The sequence below is a fragment of the Pyxicephalus adspersus genome, chromosome 7, assembly GCF_032062135.1.
Source record: "Pyxicephalus adspersus chromosome 7, UCB_Pads_2.0, whole genome shotgun sequence".
Lineage (NCBI taxonomy): Eukaryota > Metazoa > Chordata > Amphibia > Anura > Pyxicephalidae > Pyxicephalus > Pyxicephalus adspersus.
This window is the reverse complement of record NC_092864.1, coordinates 53,365,918-53,380,401: the sequence shown is the minus strand read 5'-3', so window position 1 is coordinate 53,380,401 and position 14,484 is coordinate 53,365,918. Positions and strand designations below refer to the sequence as shown.

General features: G+C 38.6%; 2 protein-coding genes across 5 annotated transcripts in view; one reads left to right on the top strand and one right to left on the bottom strand.

Annotated features, from left to right (window-relative positions):
* PRMT2 (protein arginine methyltransferase 2) overlaps positions 1-6,837 on the top strand; it is an 8,591-nt gene extending 1,754 nt beyond the window's left edge. The window contains exons 1-10 of one of the 4 annotated variants that reach the window (XM_072418472.1): positions 23-280; positions 430-1,070; positions 1,315-1,503; positions 1,581-1,742; positions 2,309-2,473; positions 3,044-3,219; positions 3,802-3,931; positions 4,802-4,935; positions 5,873-6,044; positions 6,254-6,837. In XM_072418472.1, coding sequence (XP_072274573.1) covers positions 546-1,070; positions 1,315-1,503; positions 1,581-1,742; positions 2,309-2,473; positions 3,044-3,219; positions 3,802-3,931; positions 4,802-4,935; positions 5,873-6,044; positions 6,254-6,286 — 1,686 coding nt within the window. In that variant the 5' untranslated portion in view covers positions 23-280; positions 430-545 and the 3' untranslated portion in view covers positions 6,287-6,837. The other 3 variants (XM_072418473.1, XM_072418474.1, XM_072418475.1) reach the window with 3 other exon arrangements.
* Positions 6,705-14,484, bottom strand: part of DIP2A (disco interacting protein 2 homolog A) — a gene marked incomplete in the record, with an annotated part of 63,786 nt that continues 56,006 nt past the window's right edge. Inside the window, 11 exon segments of the mRNA XM_072418471.1 lie at positions 6,705-7,726; positions 8,726-8,849; positions 9,648-9,822; positions 10,174-10,248; positions 10,859-10,916; positions 11,004-11,065; positions 11,962-11,991; positions 12,171-12,341; positions 12,554-12,722; positions 13,429-13,559; positions 13,762-13,871. Coding sequence (XP_072274572.1) covers positions 7,474-7,726; positions 8,726-8,849; positions 9,648-9,822; positions 10,174-10,248; positions 10,859-10,916; positions 11,004-11,065; positions 11,962-11,991; positions 12,171-12,341; positions 12,554-12,722; positions 13,429-13,559; positions 13,762-13,871 — 1,358 coding nt within the window.

Sequence of the window (14,484 nt, the reverse complement as noted above, 5' to 3'; positions counted from 1 at the left end):
TGCAAAACTGTTGCAGCAGAAAACCCAACCAAAATCACAAGGAAAGGGTACAGAAATGGTGGGCAAGTTTAGACAAGAGGAAAGGGGTTAGTTTGGTGTCAAAAGCCACCCGGTGGTTCAATACAGAAGAATTATTTATTGCAATGTTTCTCAATCTTTTTACCATGAAGGAATCACTTGGAATAACTTTCAGGTTTCCAGGAAACCCTTTCCTATATTTACTTACAGGCACAACCTGCTCATTGCTCCAGGAACCCTGGTTGAGAATCACTGATTTAGGGTATGTAGAAGATTAGAAGAAAGTGATCATAGGACCTGAAGAGATGAGGCAGTAGTAAATCTGAGTTTGGGGTGCATATGTGGGGTTGTTATTAGAGTTTAGAATTGGAAAATTTAAAGTAACAAACTTCTGTCTATTTTCACCTGTAGCACCAAGATGAACAAGTTACGGAAAGCCACAATCAGAGTTCGGTGACGTGGAAGTTCAGGAGCAGCGTGGAGGTAATTTAGAAAAACACAGAAAAACTCCGCTGAAAGTTAGACAAATGTCAGAAAAGGAGGACAATGAGAGGGAAATGAACACTGATTCAGATGGTACTGGTCTAAATAATGGTCAATCATGTTCCATGGGAAGCATAGATATCAATGAAGGGGATTGTGGTGTAAAACCACTAGAAATAGCCAATGACTGTTTGTGCCACAATAGAACAAATGATCCACCTTGTATGGAAGCAGATATGGCTGGTGAGATTTTTGGCTGCAGAATGAAGAATACAAGCGCTTCTCCCACTGACAAGACAGCAGGTCAGAGAGTTGTGGATTCACTTGAATGTCCAGCAAAGCAGACTGTAAGTGGAGAGATGAAAAGTGACCTTTGGCAAGCAGAACATGAAAACCAAGATGACAATCAATGTGAATACAGCCCTGGAGAGTCTTATGAGCAGCTTCCAGACATAGCTTGCTTGGAGATCTCCTCCACCATGGACTGTATGGCACAATATCCCTATGAAGATTACACTTATGGTGAATTTGTCATAATGAGTGACTTCGTGGCTACTGAAGAAACACAGGTATGTATGTCAGGCCTATTTGCAATACAGAATAAAAAGCTAGGAAACATATTGTGTCGTTTATTGTTCTACAAGAAACCTATTTATTTCATGGTGTTTTTAAACAATGTTTGTGTTGATAATCAAATAAAAGTGTAACTCGAGACAAAACATTTGTTTGATAGGTAGGGGTTCTCTTTAATTTAAACTTGTTTACATTTATTTTTAACTAATGAATTTTTCTGCCTGTGCCTTCCCCTTACAGCTGAGCCTTTCATGTGGGGACAGGGTCGTTCTTCTGTGTGCAGTGACATCAGATTGGTGGTGGGTTGAACACAATGGTAACTGTGGGTATGTACCAGCCAGTCATTTGCACAGAGTATCAGATGAAGAAGACACCGAGGACGATGACCCCTGGCAGGACGAGGAATATTATGGAAGCTACAAAACTTTGGTGAGACACAACTTCCATGATCAGATAATTTAGTCCATACATCAGTCAGACTTTTCACTCCCATCTCTTTCACACAGAAACTACACTTGGAGATGCTGTCTGACCAGCCACGTACACAGACCTACAGAAATGTTATACTACAAAACAGTGCAGCTCTGAAAGGGAAACGAATCCTTGATCTGGGATGTGGAACTGGAATAATAAGTTTCTTCTGTGCACAGATGGCACAGCCAGAGGTTGTAAGTATTAGAGCAATGTATAAACTTACCTTGTTTTTATTTTATTCATAAAGCAGTAACAATTAGGCAAAGTTCGCTTTAGATTCATCAACAACTGTAAAGTATGAGGACCTCTGAACCACCCATTCAATTTTTATAACCACAGGGGTAGGGACACTATATAACTGGCAATTCTAATACTTGTGGTCGTGTGGTTCATAATAATTATTCAGATGCGTTTGCACAATTATATATTCAGTAAAATATTGCCAGAAAGGTTATTTCTTGGATTCCGCTGAGGGACACAGGATTTTGTAAACAACTAGGTTATTCAGTCACCTACAGGGGGATATGACACTGAAAACCAAAGAACTCTAAGCCATCATCACAACATATAACCCTTCACCATGACCAGCATGCCTTGGTGGGAGGCTTTTTACCTTGTTGGGGGGGTCAACAGATTTTCATTTGCAAGTGTCTAGTTTTTTGTTGTTGGTGGCAGTAAACCAAAGTTGTTCTCAGAATCCTGCACTTCTTAAGGAAGAAAAAATGGTGTCACTTGTATGTCAGCACTGTCTTCTTTACAGGTGTATGCTGTTGAAGCAAGTGATATTGCTGAACAAACAAGTAGGTTAGTTAAAGAAAATGCATTCTCCGGGATCATTAAAGTTATACGCCAGAAGGCAGAAGACTTGAAATTACCATCCAAAGTTGATGTTCTTGTGTCTGAGTGGATGGGAACCTGTTTGGTGGTATGATACTACTTTATATTTTTTCTGCAGATTTTATTCAATATTTCTCACCTTGATGATCAAGTCATGGAAGGAAACACTTCTATAATCCAGAATAATCCAAAGTGCATGTTCAGGCTAGCATGTTTTTTTATTGCTCAAAGGTGCTTGCAAAAATTATTAAAATTGGCTTGAGTGGGTTCATAGATTATTCTTTAATTGACAGCTAATATTAGGTGGCAGCATTGTTTCATGTTTTTTTGGATGCTACATTACACATCTAGGGTGGTTTGCTGCTTGTGCCTCCTCCTTGGACTTCAATTGGTAATGCTTGCAAGAATTTTATCTGCAATCAGTTTTAATTTACAAAAAAGTGAAACTGTCAGCTGCTTATAAACGTCTGCAAAAGACGTGACAGCTTGTTACCACTCCTGGGCACCGTTAACGTGGTAAATTACCACTGCTCTGAACATGTATTACTCCTTACTTCCTTGTCCACCTCTTACTAGTACACAACCCTTTTTTGCAGTCTATCACAAATTCCATGTTGTATTCTTTCCTCCTACGTCACATTTTCTTTTCCATCTGCAGTTTGAATTCATGTTGGAATCCGTTCTTCAAGTTCGGGACTTGTGGTTGGAAGAGGGTGGAATAATGTGGCCGAGTACTGCTTCTATTCACATGGTTCCGTGCAGTGCAGAGAAAGAATACGCCACCAAGGTTCTCTTCTGGGATTCACCCTATGGGCTGGATTTCAGGATGTTAAAGTATGTGTGACTGTACATACCCCAAAACTCTTCCCCTCCTACCTATCCTCCCAGTGTATAAAATGCCTGGCAAAAATTCCAGGTCTTTTGTAAAATATACAGCTTTAAGGTATACGTAATGGTCAGTTTAAAGGGAGGGGGGTTATTATGCCAGGACTAGGCTGAAAATGGGACCTGCCAAGAAAATTTTTTTTACATTTTGCTTTTATGTACATGTGCAGTAAAGAAGTAAAACTAAAAAACAATGCATAAAAAAGCTGACCCTACAGCTGCTATGAATCATAGGCTGACGATATATCAGTAACATGAAGTATAGTCATTTTTGTTTCTGGAATAATCTGTATCTCCCCTACTTGATTCTGAATTTAAATTGTTAGCAAGATGTAAGTTCAATGATTAAATGGAGGGGAGAACTTGGTAAACAAAAGTGCATTAGCTATAGAAACACATCTATGGCTGTAACATTAACCCTTTCTAATTTAGGATGATTGCACCTGCTCAGTGCATGTAAGTAGTACTTTACAAATAGAAATATTTAGTGTTGTTTATTGATATAACATGATTGTAATGCTTTCATTGCAGGCCTATGGCTGTACAAGAGTTCCTATCAAAACCAAGCCCTGACTATGTGCTGAACACAGATGACTGTCTGTCTGAGCCCTGTGTCTTGATGAATTTAAACATGAAAACTCTAAAAATTGAAGAATTAGAGGTGAGCATCATGTGTTCTTTAAACTGTGATTATAGTCATCACCAGGAATAAATGTCATGATGTTAGATTTTTCCATAAAGCCTGTTTGAGATTTATGTATTTCTAAAGTGTTGTAAGATGGTTTCTTAATAGATGTGCTGAGCAATCTATTTTATTGTAAAACAGGCATATGTAAAAAGACTTGTTCCTTGTATTCGTACAACAATCATAGTACCTTTGAAAAAGTCAAGTTTCCCTACCAACCCAAAAGCAATATATTTGTAGCCATGTGCTGAAAAGGTGCAGAGACTCCTTCACCTTTGCAAAGCCATATTGCCTTTGTGTGCTGTATGTACTGTACTTAGAGAGGACATTCTACTGGTATGCTGAGCAAGTTCTAATTCCAGTTCAGCCATGTTTTTATCCTTACTGATCACATTATTGTAAGTTGTGCACAGCATTATTTTCAGAGGATTCCTTGTGTGAATGCCTAGATCAGTGCATACCATATGTTCAACTCTGAATGCTGCTAAGGGATGCAAGTCTTTTCAAATTTGTTTGACAACAAAGGGAGAATGCAAGTTTGAAAAGGTAAATTGAGGAAGTGGTGCGGTGAGGAGAGCAGCAAGGTAGTTGTATATAAAAGTGTAAAGCTGCAACTATGCACGAACATTTCATTACTGCTGCCAAGAATCACAAGATGTTCTCCTGTGAAGCACAGCTGGAAGGAAAGTACAACATGGAGAAAGAACAGTGGGAGCATGGCCACTAAGGGTGTAAAAAGGAATGAGATCAAGAACCCTCCAGTGTCATTGGCAAGAAAAAATGTTCTTTACCCCTCCAGCCATGCAGTATTATGAGCCTGTTGTCACAATTTCTGTCTTCCTTTAGAAAATGAGTGGTCCCTTTACTTTTCATGTGAAGCGTGATGGCATGTTTCATGGTTTTACTACTTGGTTCAGTGTTGAATTCCAGAACATTGATAACAAGGAGCATGTGGAGCTGAATACAGGTCCTTTCAACCCGTAAGTCAGATATTCAACCCAATGACATAATTTTGTTTTATGATTGGCCGATTTGTGCATATGAATAAGTGTTTTCAAGTAAAAATTCAGAATTGTTTTGTTGGAGTAGCCATACCAAAAGTGTAAGTAAAGTCTATTTAGTTTTACTTAGAGTAGGGAGTAGTTAGGATACCTGTTCTTTTGTAATGTTACTGTGATTTGCTAGTGAGATTTCTCTTCACTTTCCAAAGATACATATGTACAAGTGAAAAGAAATCTCTGGAAAGTTGGGGAAAATCACCAGAACAAGAAATATTTCCCCTCTATTCCAATGACAGCTATAAAGTTTTAGATTTACCATCACTCTGTCTTAATGACAATGGGCACCAGGACAGATATAGAGGGCAAATTTTTTCAGAGGGGATATGGCAATAAAAACATGACATGAAGTAGCTCAAACCTTTGCTTCACCATCCAAAACCAGTCACATTCTCACTAATGCTTATTCTTAATTGTTGAAAAAAAAAAAAGTTTTTAGTTTTGACTCAAAATGGCCCAGGGTGGCACAACACACCACCTGCAAAGAAAGGAAAGCTATGAGTGAATTTGCACATTCTTTATGCATTTAGGTGAAACTTTTTTTATATTTTGTATATATAGTGTGGAAGGTTTATATCCTTTATCAGATTTCTGTAAGACAGTGCTTACCTCCTTCTCCCCTGAGGGCTGGAAGCAACAATTTTCTTTGTTCCAGTGACAACAAAGGTTCTGTGCGATACCTCATTTAAAAAAATGTAGTTTTAAAAAGTTTCCTAAAAACTTTAAAGGAACAGCTTCGTGTCTGTATGTGGCATGGCCAGTCATGACTGATCATAGCTGTTTTCATTTTCAAATAAATGGAACTAGACAGTTTTTTTTGGAAATGAGAGCTTTCTCTCAGGTGTGTTTTCTTTCAAAGGCTCACTCATTGGAAGCACACACTCTTTATGCTGGATGAACCTATTCAGACTCACAGAGGAGACAGGATTGAAGGCTCTGTGATATTTCATAGGAATCCCTTTTGGAGACGCCATCTATCTGTCACCCTTAACTGGTCTGTTACAGAGGAGTCAGCAACAACAGCTCACAGTGTGAGTACATTATAACGTGCAATTCTTGCATGAAGGAGTGGGTGCTGAATGGGGTGTTTTCTGGGTTGCTCACAGAAGCCATATTTTTTTTAAATTATTCTTGTGCAGAAAAGGAAGAAGCAGATTGGTTGCTGTAATTATCTCTTCAGATACATGCCCACTGTCAGTGCTGCACTGGGTTAGTAATTTTCTGTATTTCTTTTTGATAGGTTGGCTGCAAGGTATTTCCAATTTGGAGATAATTTTCATTCCATGAGAGTTGCTGAAGGTGTTTGTTACATAAACAAGAAGACAAGGCCTATTACATTGTAATTTACGTAAATACCAATTATATTAACTAAGCAAGAAAAGTGATGGACAATATGCAATTCAGCAGTTGGTATGAAACTAACAGTCCCAGCATTTCTTACCCTAAGTCTAAGATCATTATGTAAAAAAACATTACCTTTTTTTGGCATACTATAATGACCCATGATGTCTCCAGTCACTGCTCACATCTCTGAAGATATTGGTAGGATGCAGAGGGCTCTATCCATCACCACTGCCTACTATAATCATGATGTTAAAGTTGGACTCTCACTTTACCCGAAACCATTCTGTGGTAGATTCATACCTTAAACGTTAACATGCAAGAGATGAACAGTAGAAAGTAACACAAGACACTTTTTAAAATGTTTAATGTGCTTTTTATCCTTTTGTAATATCACAGGTAACTGTCAGGCTCCTTAGTGATTAATGGATTTTTTTTATTTTAAATTTTTTTTGCTATAAAAACTACAGTGTTAAAATTGAAGTGGGTTTCTCCCCTCATCTTCATGACCACAGGAGTATGTCCAATAGCCTGATGCACTTAATAAATTATACTGTTTATGTACATAATTACATTCAGTTCAGTAATGAGAAGTGAAGTAGCAGCTCACTTAGGGCTGGTGAACATTCACACTTTGGACAGGTCCATCTTGGCTCGGGGAAAGGCATGATTACCACCCCTATGAATTATATACTGATATAAAAAAATTTCTATGTGCTCAAATTCAAGAGATCCGGAGATTCACATTATTGCATTAAATTGGGCTCTTGTAAGGCGACACAACACAGGGAGGCAAGATGAATGCTGGATTGGGAGAACAGCATTTAAGGAGGGGGAGAGGACGCTACATCCAGTGTCACAGTAAGAGGTAAAAATTCACTAGGTACATTCTGCTCTAGACATATCTTTGCAATAAAAGGCCTTTTCCTCTCTCTGTGACTTGGAATATTCCTGGGTGTTGGGAAGACACATCGCCTGAGAAGGAAGACAGCAGCAATCCAGCACCTCGAATATTGGAAGTAACAGTCAGTCATTTAGTCTCCTCCCTTGGCTTTCCCCCCCCCCCCCCCATCACCCATCATGTAATGGTTCAGGCAGAAAAGCAACTTTATCACCATTTCACATGTTATATGCCACGTATATAGGATCAAGCTGGTCAGCAAGGAATCCATCTCTTAGGTGCATGCGCTGCTTCTCTCCTCGAGAGTTGATAGGAATAACTCCTGGGTCCACTATGACCACAACACCTACAATTAAGTAATGCTCCTCCAGGACTACATTTGTCACAAGAGCCACCAGGTCCAGGGCTTCCTGTTCTGGCCCATCTAGCTCTAGTACAACCACCAATAGATTTGTCCATGTGAAGACAGCACTGAAAAGACCAGAAAAAAAACACGGTAAGAGTCAAGTATCAAACAAACAAATATGATAAAACTCATAACTACATACTGTAACACATTAAAAAAAACTGATGTCTGAAAGTGTAAACCAGGGATGTACATACTATTTCTCAAATATTAGCCAGTCCTATAGCAATTTCAGTGCCAAATCTGGTCTGAATTATTAACTTAGATAAGAAGATGCTGTTTAAATCTGGGAAAAAATGGTAATACTCTAGAGCAGGGGTGCCCACACTTGGCTTGTGAGCTACTTTTAAAAAGACTAAGTCAAAATGATCTACCAACAATACAAATGCTAAACATATATTTATATATATATATATATATATATATATATATATATATAAAAATATATATGAAGTATAATACACAGACGTGACCTAAGTTAATGAGAAATTGAATGGCAGAACATTGCACAGACATTGCACTACAAGATTATAGTGACAGGAAAGCTACAGTTCACGTGCCATAGGAGAATGATGTGCTGCACATGAAAAAGAACAATCGACTCGCATTGCCTTTGCGGTCGACCAGTAGATCGCGATTGATGTTTTGGGCACCCCTGCTCTAGAGAAATGCCTACACAATTCCTACAGATTTAAAAACATTGTGTAAAGATCTACAGGTTGACATTCCAAAATCCAGCCACCAATAATCCATTTACTTCAGTTTCCTGGCATGAATTTCAGATTGCACATTCAGTATAGGGACTGCAGTACACTGTTTGGCCATTAATGTTTTGGAGCTGTTCTACAGTTCTACAGTCCCTGCTGCCTGCTTCCTGGAACTGTGCCAGATGTCTGCGGCGCTGAGAGAGGAAGGCTGCCTGTGTGTGGACGTAAGTATAAAAAAAAAAAATCCAGAGTTGTCTTAAATCTGGCGCACCTCGGGTCCCGAGGTTGCCGGATTTTTGATGGTCAACCTGTACTGTATTTTTGCAAAGAAATCTAAAAAATTAAAAACAAACTCACCATTCAGCAATATTTTTGTGAGATCGAATCACAGATGTTTCTATGTCAATAGGATGGTATCTCATACCCCGTAATTCCAATGTCTCATCGAGAGAACCAACCACATATAATGCATCGTGCCGCTCTAGGAAAGGACAGTTAATAATGATTTATTTTTGAAGGCAGTCTAGAATAATTGCATTTTTATCGTTTTGCTAGAAAGGAGGATACAGTTTACCAATACCATTACTGAATATTATTATTTGTTTACCATAAGGCAAGGTGATTAATAAATCTTTCACTGTTCTAAACAGCTTGGGACCAAATATTTGTGTGCTCCTAGGTTATCTTCCTAAAGCCGAATTCCAGAAAGATAGAGATAAGTAAGAATAGCACCTGGTTCTGAACTAGGAGGCAGTCAGGCTTATTTATCTGCAGGAGAGAGCAGAAATAGCCTGATAGCATCTGTGTAATGTTGGTCTTTTATTGTGCAAATGGACGGTTGTGGTGTGTTCCACCTATATACCTGGATCACAATTGTGGTCAAACTTTAAACTAGTAACACTCACATAATGGGGATTTTATCTATTTGTCTGGTGGTGTGATTTTAAATTAAGTTAAAGTTTAGATATTGTAAGCTGAAGAATTTCCTCCAAAGGTATAATAAGCCAACAAGTGCTAGTAGCAACTGGTTTCAACAACACATCTCCTCATTGGTCCCCTGTTGATGAGTGACAGATCCACTCGTGAAACTTCTGATCAGCTCCGAACCATTTACAAATTTACAGTTGTAAATCATCCTAGGATATTGACTGAAAGTAACCTTTGCTGAGCAACTGAGATACGCTCAACCAAACAACTGAATGACATAATAAGAACCTTACTAAAAGGTTGTATATGTTCAAGAGTATCAAAATAGGGTCTCATTTTCAAAGTTGTTTACCTCCACTGGCATCCGTCAGCTCTGTCCTTCGGAGGAATCCAAGATATCCTGTCCGTGCCCAAACAGTCTGAGTATCCCCAAAGCTGAGCCGTGCATTAAAGTGATCGGCATGCAAAGCCTCCTCACCATACACAGTGTAATAACCATTGGCATTATGTGGGCTGCTCACCCAAACCTGTTGGATACAAAAATGAGTAGTGCATAATTAGGAGAAAAATAGCTTAGATATGATTAAAATTCTCCTCATGTTCTGTTTTTCTTTGCATTTCCTACCCTAGAGACACAACAGGAAGTCAACCTCTCCACTCAATCTGTGACAGCTCTAACATTTTGGGTTCCCTATGCCTTTCTCTGCTAGAGAGAATGGTTACTACAACAAATTGAATCTATCCAACAAAGATACAAACAGCAATAAAACATTATTGTGGTTTTAACACTTCCTCACTCCACCCCAAACTAAAGTTGGGATAACAAAATGTTTAAGGCTTACATATAGTACTGTAAGTGAACAATCATGTTTACATACCTCCCCTAAATGAGAGTCTCCGAGTGGTCCTTTGGTCTCTGTATGTGCAATAATGACTTTCACCCCAGGAAGAATCTGTAAAAGAAGCATAAAGATACTGAGCTGGATACTATTACAAGTAACTTGGAGTAGTAATACAATTGTTGGGCTTAGAGAGGGGTGTGGTTATGAAACATTGCCAATGGTATACTTTTAAAGTCTGGTAAAAAAGCATGCCAGAAGTGTATTGTAGGTTACTGTCTTCTCTTCCCCTCAGGTTACAAACAGGAAAATATTAAATCCACATTTTAATATAAAGAACTCCATAAACCATGCCTATCAATTTGTACAGAGTAAAGTGAAGGGTTAGGGTGTTCACAAGGGTAAATGTAGAGGATTGGTTATTAATCCATGCACAAGAGTTAATATTTTGCAGTCTAGAAATGTCTTTCCCTAGCTCTGTTTCCTGGCATCAACTTGCAACATATTTTTGTGATACACTGTTGATTGCTTTTGCCGATGAAACCGACATACAAATTAGTGCTGCTCAATAACCTATTTGTAAATTTACTGCAAGTGGACAGTGTATTTGTCTTTAACCAAACAGCTCAGTAAGCCAGTTTAGAGACATATTGGCACATGTTCTTCATTGTCAGCGGCATACAGTTTTCAAAGACAGGCCAACCCACCGGAGGAAGATTCTCACCTTTCCAGACTCCATAAGTGGTAAACTGTGTGGGGAACCTCTCTCCACCAAACGAACTCTAAACAAACAACAGAATAGATAATTAGACAAAAAGAGGAACGCTGATCAGATATAAAATAAAAAAAAATCAGGGAAGATGCTTTACCTGTCATGGCGTAGAGCCCGCATGTCTACATAGACAGTGGTAGGGTCCGGGCCAGCAGTGCCCTGTAAACATAACAATTTATTTTTCTCTGCAAACAGTATCACTATTTAAAAAAAAAGGATTAGGTGCTGGAGCTGCCATGCAAGTGAGAAGCTATACAACACAGTCTAAAAAGCACATGGTGTGTAATCTGGACAAACATGAAGCTTTTCTGTATGTACTATTCCCTCCCATTCTGTCCAATGTAGAGATGTCAACCATTACTATAATCCATGGTTTTGTTTTTAAAATACTATCTTGTGTCCAATTTTGCAACAAACTGAAATTTCAGTTTTGTATTGCTACTAGAAGGCTGATTCACATGCTGACTTTTAATACATCTTTCAGAATGGTGTTTTGATGTCTTACAGTTATTTTTTTCTAAAGGAATCCCAGCCTACAGAAAGGCACCCTTACTATTTGTAAAGAAGCAGTAGTTTCAATGCAGAGATCCAACATACACTTTACTGAGTCACATTTTTAGCTTTGCAATCAACAAAGCTCATGCTCCCCATTCATTGGAGAGCTCTGGTTCTGACTTAGCAGGGGGCATGGCAAACCGCTGCAGTGGGACATGATCCTTTAAAACATGCTGGCAGGGAATAAGATTTCTACTCAGGCTGTGGCTACTTTGTTAAAGCAAATGAAAGACTTTGCACACCTTTTGTTTTGATAGCTCATGAATGTATTTAACCAAAAGAAAGTTCTATGGCAATTCAAAGGGAAATCTGGCCATTGGAATATCTAAAAGATTAAAGACGATGCTGAGGGATACTAAACAGCAGCATCCATCTATAATAACAATATCAGTTTTGGCAGTTCCTGTGCAGACACACACTTCTGTTGCACTGCCCAGCGGAGCCCAGAGCAAAGCACGCTGCACTTAGCATGTCAGCTTACATACATGCAGACACCATACCTGGTCAGCAAGCTTGCCCAGTCTGTTGGGCTGAAAGAGGAACCACAAAGAAAAGTGAGAGGTGGAATGGTATGATAGCGAGAGCGGGAATAAACAGGGTTTGAGAAACTCATCTGAGCTTAGTGAACATGACCATCTCTTCATGAACAAACATGAACAAAAATGATAAGCTTTATATAAAGCAAACATTTCCATCTCAGCACTCCTACCTGTAAACAGATGGCCACATTGACCCGACAGCCAAATGTGGTGCTCACCGCCCTGGTGGATAGCCCCAAGTCCTTGAACAACTTCGAAAACGACTGTGTGAGTGAAATACGTGGCCGTTCCTCTGCTACCACCATGCATGTACGCACACAAGACAGATTCACACCTCGTGACTGGGCAAGGGAAGGAGTGGATCAGGAAGGAAAATTAAGGATTAGCAAAATAATGGTGTGGAAAACAAAAAAAAACAAAAAAAAACAAAAAAAAAAAGAAAATATAGATCAGGAGGAAAAACTAAGGGTAGCACAAGAGGAAAGAAAATTAAGAATGCAGAAGTGGGTAAATACATAGCAAGAAGTGAAATTCATAAAGAATATATACACACCTTCAGGGTGCCAGTCTGTGTGCCCAGGCCTCTGGTACACATCTCCATGACAGAATATGAGCAGAAGGTGACCCGTACTTTGTACTGACTAACTGCACTAAGCCACAGGGATGCATTGCTTTCCAGCTCAAGAGGGGGCACGAGGATAGACTGGTGTCCGGAATAAATGCTGCATAAATGGCAAGTGTGGAAAACTTAACAAATGAGAATGATAACAATATAACTTTTTTTGCATCATTTATTTGCATTGGGTTAGCTATCTAAAATACTAAGATCTAACACTAATGCAAGTTACAACCCTAAAATGTTGTATCTTACCCCCAGTGGGGCCGCAGACTACAATCAAATAGTATTTCCAATCCTTCCCTACTGTATTCCCTGCTTTTTTTTAATGTGGCTCATTAGGCTCATTAATGAGTTATGATAATGAACATATTTACACACAGAAATGCTATCAAAATGTGCCCTGTGCCATTCACACTCATACTGCACCTTCCCAGTGAAATGCAGTAAAAGGTGCACTACAATATGATTTTCTAATTTGTTTTTTTAAATGAAAGGGCTGCTCTAATAAAACACATGCCAATGAGCAAGCTGATGCAAATACCTTTTTTTAAAAACACATTGGACTGCACAGTGAAATAGTGTCCTTTTTTATCATTGTATCATGTAGACTCATTCAACTATGACAAATATACAAAATTTTAAAAAGAATGAAGATGATATCCAAGCTGTTTTTATTATTCACAAAAACAAACTACTCGTATACTATCAAAGCAAGCTATTTTAATCAAAATCAAATATCTATCTATAGCTAATATATGCAACAGTCACAATTATTCCTAATATAATAATTCAGAAATATGACCATTTACCTGCATAAACACCAAAGGGCAAATCCCAAGCCACAGTACGGATCTAGGCAGATGGCAATTTGTCGTGATGGGTACAACTCACATTGCAGCTTAATAGACCGGCATAAGGCACTGCAGGCTGAATGAGACATCTGCAGAGCAGAAAAAAAATAAAGAGTTATTTTATTTACATACATTATTTCTAGAAAATATCTGCAGAAGAATGTGTACATGTCTGTAAGACCCAGAGTTACCTGTATTAAAGTCTGTATCATGCAAAATGTATTATTTTAGAGCTAGAACCACTGCAGTAGATTTACTGTTAAATTAACTAAACATATCTATTTTATTCACCTTCACACCAGCCAGGATTCCTGTAGTTGATACGCTGAAATCTAGATAGGCCAGAGTGTCTGGTGATGCTGGTCGAAACACTCGTGCTATTTTCTTCTTGGGCATGTCCTCTGCAGAAACACATGAAAAGCAACAGAAAACATTAGTGATGACTTCTTTTCCTCTTCCAAAAAGACAGATACTTAGTGTAAATATGTTCCGAACTGTTAAATACATGTTTTAAGATATTTTAAGCACCTTCCAGATGTAAACTCTTTTTAAGGAAACATTTTTTCATATAATTGTTTGATGACTTTTTCTGTATGTCAGATTTTGTAATTAGCACCCCATAACTGTGGGTTCATTTGGGTACCAGACGCAAAAAGTTGTATTAATTGTACAAAGATATTCAGGGAGCCCCACCAGACACTGATATACTTTTAATCCACTGTTGATTTTTTTTGCATGGTGAAGGCAGGATAACAAGAGCAGCATGTACATAGGAAGTACCAGAAAAAGGGCCCCTGTTGTTGGGGCCACCCCCTCCCTTCTGCAGTTGCAGGGGCTGTTTCTTCAGTAGCTACTCTGTGACTGTAAGGAAAGATGGTATTTACTTGCAACTATACAACTTTAAAAAACAAAACAAACAAGGTTTTAAAGAAGGTTGTAAGAGGGCTGTGTGAACATTTAGACCAAGCACAGGTACTTTATTTAACCACCTGGCCGTTAAGCCCGAGCATGTTC